The following is a 6,000-nucleotide window of genomic DNA, read 5'->3' as shown; positions in this document are numbered from 1 at the left end:
CCTTGAGGTCTATCAATTAAATAAATATTATGTTAATTCAATATTGTAATGTAAAAAAGGAGTGAAAAAATGGAATGGAAAGTGCGGTAGTGATCAATGAGAAAACAAATTGAAATGTATTTAAATGTATGAAATGCAAAAAGCAATCGACCACTTTGGAGAGTTATTCATGTTTTGATCTAATTCCTCTAGTTCAAGTCAATCAGTCATCTTGGCCCTTGACATGATCCTTATTTAAGTGCGTGGCCCCTCATCAATGCCGCTTTCCCCTTCGCCCAACCCCAGGGGCCCGTCCTGACGCTTTAAACCTGTTTGTGGAGGGGAGTGCGGCGGGGGAGGGAGGGGGCCGGGGGCCGGGGGCGAGGGGTGCAGGCACACGGCCCCGGCCCGCCTGGTTACAACAACACGGCCGGAGGCTTCGTGACTACAGCTGCCACGCACACACACAAACAAACGTACACACGCTCACCAAAGCAGATTTTTTGCCCAAACCTAGGCCCGCTGCTGCCACCGTGGCCGCCCTGAGCTCCAGAGAGAACTTGGCTGGCAACCACTGCACTGGAGAGCGTGTGTTTGTGCGCGTGCCCCACGGCAGTGCCCCCTCTGCTGCGCCGCCAACCTGTCATGCCAGTTGTTGCTCTTGCTATCACACATCGTTTGACATGGGAACACTGTTGATTTTGATCAGGGCGCTTCACATGCGTTCCTTCAATGTTTGATTTACTGTGAGATCAGAGCAGACATAAGAGGTGGGCTTTTAAGAAGAATTGAGGCCTTTCTATGCTTTTGACTGGTTTTATATGCACACATTTAATACATGAGAAAACATGTGGAACATCAGTTTACTTTGCGTTATTTGACATATAAATAATAAAAGTATACTGCAAATTATATTTATTTGAGGTACTGCATTATATGGCTGGTAAGATTAAATTGATTTACTGTACCTTAAGTTTTAATTTTTGCCATGTAAGTGAAAAATAATTAATTGTGGGTATAGTAGTGCAATTTTTTACTAGGCCTAGAAACTTCTGAATTTCTTGCCCTTAAAGTAAATTGGTTAATAATAAGATGTTTTTCATAAAAAAATATAGTTGAAATAAGGTAAAGTTGTGTGTTTAGCACTTTCTCTTTGCACAGATTGCAGTACATTTAGACTGAATGACACTTGTACATTTGAACACAGATGGGGTTAAGAGTGAAGCCTGCAGCAGCTGTAAACCTGTGCAGACGTCGCTGCTTTTATTCCGAGGCCACATTTACACAGGTTTGTGCGGTGCTGAAGGCAGCGTTATCATTTAGTCAGTGTCAAAGTGCTGCCGTGAGGCTCTCCTTTTTAAATGCTCTGTTTGAGGGCTGCTTTCATGGCATTAAAAAGAGTTTACTCCTTGTGTAGTTACTTCTGAAGCAGGGGCAGGTGTTTCTGCTTTTCTACTTGTACTTTTATGAAGTTGTGTTAGCGCGTGTCGCTGACTGGGGCTGGAGATGTGAAGCTTTGCACAGTTAACGCTCCAGCTTGTGAGCCGCTGGCTACAGCGACATCTGAGCTGAAATGTGTGCGTCTGAGCGCGTTTGTGTGTGAGTGATAGAGCTGTAAAGCCACCGTTTGACAATGCTTTTTCAGCAGGCTGCCCTACGCTTGCTCCCGGCTACAGAAGCCAGCTGGGCAACACTGAGACAGACCTCAAGAACAGATCAGGAGAGGAGGACTTTAGCGCCACCCAGAGGGAACCATTTTAGATGACAGAGGAGCAGAGGGGGCTTTGACATGCAAAAGCTGGGGAGGCCTAGGACATTTTATTGTGTGGCTCTATACATCATCAAATAGTTATAACTGTGTGCGTGTGCATGTGCGTGTGTGTGTAATAATGTGTTAGGTACAAGCAAAAAGTTTAGAGGAAAAAAAGAACATTGATGATTAAAAAGAGAATGCAAAACATGTGATTGTGTGGGTTTTTCAGTATTACTGGATCTTTAAAATGCAAATGAGTAGTGTTTCATTGTGAGGTCCATTATAGTAGAGAGGATAAAGGCAGCGTGTCTACTGCACTGGCCTATGCCTGTGTTCATTTGATCCTTCAGTCTCTCATCAGCCTCATGTCTCAGAGTGTGTGCACACAGATGAGGCAAATAAAAGCGTACTTCTCCTTTTACCAATCCCTGCCAACTTCATTTGCAAATGAAAAGTTTAGAGAGGAGCGTCCTTTTGCTTGTGGGGCATGGCAGCACACTGCGTGTTTGGGAGAGGGGTGTGGGGGAGTGTGGGTGGCAGGGGCCCAGATGAAGCAGCCCTCGCCCGGGGTGCTCCGTCCGCCTGCGGTAGCAGCAAGCCTGTTCTTCTTCACTGGCCCGCTGCGACCATTTGTTCCATTAACCAATCTCCTGGAGCCTCTGGTGCACGGGCACGCACACATCCATGGCTCACATACTTCAACAACTGCTTGCACAGCTCATACCACACATGGCCCTCCATCGTCCTCCAGCCCTCCTCCCCGCGCAGCGCTCCTCCAGACGCACGCACCATCTTTCTTCGTGGAGCCCATATGGCCCTGCGAAGCCTGTGGATCTGCAGCACATCTGCGTATATGCTGTGCTCTCCTTTAAGGCTGCGCTCGCTTCGCAAACAGCACTGTGGTGGTGGTGGTGGTGACTGGGTCTGTCACTGTGTGTGTGACACGGGTGAGTGTATATGACCTAAGTGTGTACAAGCACAGTGATAATTGGTGAAACAGCCTGACAGCAGCTGTGGGGTGACAAGGTTGTGTGCGGTTTGCTACAGATTGAAAAGGAAGGAAACCGTGGAGGAGAGCGGAGAAAAGTTTCAAAAGTCCACATGCATAAAATTAAAGAGATATGGTGCTGAGAAAGACAACACAATTGACTATCTGAAGTAAAGATCACCACACACAAGTGTAATCCACATAACCAGAACTACTAAGTGGTAGTACTGCATCTGAAATATGCTCACGTACCTATGGAAGAACAGTAATTCTACCGATAATTCAAATACAATAACTGGCAAAAGAAAATAAGTTTGCTATGATATGCAACAAACTGGAACAGACTTCTCACTCTCAGTGGTGAGACTGAAATAACATGAGGACAATGTTTTTTCTTGAGGAAATCTCTCCTCTAAAATGCATTAAAAGACTACTCTTTATTCTTCTACATACATTATCTCAATAATGAAACAAAGATAAGAATATGACTGTTTGTGACTACATGCACAAAAATTAGGAAACTAAAAGGACAAGTTGCTATGTAAAAATCTATACTTTTAATTGAGTTTGAAATAATACTAAAAAATGCAGTTTATTCAAGTCAGACGCTAGCTTTCGTTCCATTCAAACTCTTCTTGGCTGGAAGGCAAAGGGGGAAAAAACAAAAAGTGATGCTGAAATAGTAAAATAAATAAATAATTGGTGCAGAAAAACATTGTGTGCTAAAAACCCCTGTGTAGTTTGGCAATCAGCTTGCCCATGTAAAAATAAATCAAGCTGATTTTCCAAATGTTTTGTGCGTGGTGCGCTGTTGCCGCTCTTCGCAGCACAGATTGCAGGCCGATGGAGAGGCTGTGGGGAGGGGCGGGGCACTGGATATTGAACCCACTTGCACCAGCTTGTTAGCACATACACCTTAACCCCCAAGCAGCACGGCAGGGCGCCCACCCAGAGAACGGGGCACACAACTAACCACATAACGTATACTCCATTTTCAATTATCAAAGAGCAAAATACCATATGTACAATAACTTCCAGATAAACAGCAGAAACTGTTAAGAGCTAATAAACTGTACAAATGCAGCTATTCATTAGAGATAATGTCGACAAATGCACCAGAACAATGATGTACAGGACAAGCAATGGTCTAAAATTGACCTGCACCAGAACTAAGCTCAGGAGACTCACAATATCAGGAGGATTCATCAACCCAGTAAGTGTCAAAGCAGAAAATAAAACTCACTAAATGCCAAGAGTGATTATCGTGGTTCAGTTGGGAGACGAGAGTAGTTAGGTGCCAACTTCCCAGCCAATCCACTTTTGGCAGTCAGACTCCTGCTCTAAACCCTCTCGAGAACATGCAATAGCGAGCCATACACATACACACTTATAAAAATGCCACCATAACATATGTGCATAAATGTCCAGAATATTCATACTTCACACTTTATGACAACTCTGACGTTTTTTTTTCCCATCCACGAAACGCAACCAGGAGGCAGCTGTGACTCGGTAAACTTTGTTTTTGGCAACGTGGAAGCAGTCGACAGGTTAACGCCGGTGGGTGGTAGACAATATGTAGTGTCAGTGACAGAACTAGGGAGAATAGTGTGGTGGTGTGTCTGAGTAGGCAGCGGGGGGGCGCTGGGGTAGTGATCCTGCCGAGCGGGGCAACAACTCCCACACAACTGCGCCCACTGCGAAGTGCCGGGCTGAACGCCAGCCACACCCAGCGCCGCACGTACAGATAGTGTAGCATACGCCCAGTAGAAATGTGTTCACATGGGAGTCGAAAAGGTAAGCAGCAACTTCCACTTCAGTGGATTTATGGAATAATCTAGTATTGAATGTTTTTTAGCAACAAACACATGAAGGAAAAAACACTCAAGAAATATAAGCCGTATTTGGAGCACACAAAATCAGGTAATAGATTATGTATTGTCCAATTTGACTTTTTTTTTAAAGGTATTACTAGCACTAGGGTTGGTAATAGGGCTGGGTGATATGGCAATAAAAAATCTGATCATAAGCTCAGCCAATCAGCTATTTTGTAGACAGTGACAGGTGGGTTTAACCAATCACAGTGCTGCGCAAACACTCTGAAGAAGCAGGTGGCTTTGAAAAAGATAGTAACTGCATGAATCGTGATCAAATCCTAATTGTGATCTAGTAGTCATAACGGCCACTCCATCTATAACTATTACCGATATTTGCATAACTACGTCACTACCATGAGTACTGTCTCAGTCTGAAGCGGGTGTACCTGTCCTTCATGCGTTGGTGCATGCGGCCGTGCTGCACACACTGCTGCTCCAGGTCCACACAGCGCCTCCTCAGACTCTTCACTGTGTCCGCGAGGTGCTGCCTCTCCAGAGACAACTGCTCCACTTCACGCCTGACACAGATCAAGAACAAGACCAAGTTTATAAACTTATATTTATCCTAATATAGAGTGATAGTAAAGACAGGAAAGTGTAAGAGAAAAAAGAAGAAAAGAAAAAAGTTTCATTTAAAGTTAGTGAAATAACAGATGATTAAGGGAGGCAGTACAATACTATGATGTAATTTAAAGTTTCATCATTCATTTAATTACCCACCATCCAAAAGTGGCACAAACTGCTGCAGAAACTTTGTTTTACTTTTCTGAGTTACTTTTGCAGCAACTGTGGAGTGTAACCTCACTTAGCCGAGCTGAGGCTGTCCAGCAGGACTTTCACCGCTACAGTGGGCTTAGACTCCAGGAGCTCAAACAGCCCAAGGCACAAAACACACCAAGACCAGAGTGAGTCTAAACCTCTCCACAAATATGTACAGTTGATTTGTGTCGGCGAGGGGGAGGAAGCACACAGAGCAGACGTACAGTACACATGTAAGATATGTCATTAATGTAGAACCATATACCAATACGATGCAGCCTGTGGCTGTGGAGCACTGAAGGCCAGTGTCATGTGACTAATGTGCAGCTAAAGACACACAGAAAAATACAACATGCAATCACACAATCACACACAACACACACAGAGACACAAGCAGCGCAGATGGAGCTGGGCCGGCCTGCTGTGACCACTGTAGCATCAGGTTAACAAGAAAACAGGTCAGTGTGTAGTGTGTCAACACTGCCTCCAAGAGCTGAGTGAGATGAGGCTGTAACAAAAGACCAGCAGCTGAACTAATGCATAGATGAGTTTTTAAGCACATCTGGGTGAAGATCTGTCCTGGAGTGACACTTCATAAAATTAGTACAATAAATAATGAAATGATATATCTTAATACTATACAA

The 6,000-nt window shown here is 44.4% G+C and overlaps 1 protein-coding gene across 1 annotated transcript in view; it reads right to left on the bottom strand.

The window, feature by feature from the left end:
• The window catches only part of sdccag8 (SHH signaling and ciliogenesis regulator sdccag8), a 34,766-nt gene that overhangs the window by 6,971 nt on the left and 21,795 nt on the right, over positions 1-6,000 (bottom strand). The window contains exon 16 of the mRNA XM_072436370.1: positions 4,984-5,115. Coding sequence (XP_072292471.1) covers positions 4,984-5,115 — 132 coding nt within the window. The remainder of the gene's footprint in view (positions 1-4,983; positions 5,116-6,000) is intronic.

The sequence above is a fragment of the Eucyclogobius newberryi genome, unplaced genomic scaffold, assembly GCF_026437365.1.
Source record: "Eucyclogobius newberryi isolate DKJ021-1_F unplaced genomic scaffold, fEucNew1.0.hap1 SCAF_8, whole genome shotgun sequence".
NCBI classification, from domain to species: Eukaryota; Metazoa; Chordata; class Actinopteri; order Gobiiformes; family Gobiidae; genus Eucyclogobius; species Eucyclogobius newberryi.
The sequence above is the reverse complement of the archived record's forward strand: the minus strand, read 5'-3'. Positions and strand labels throughout refer to the sequence as shown.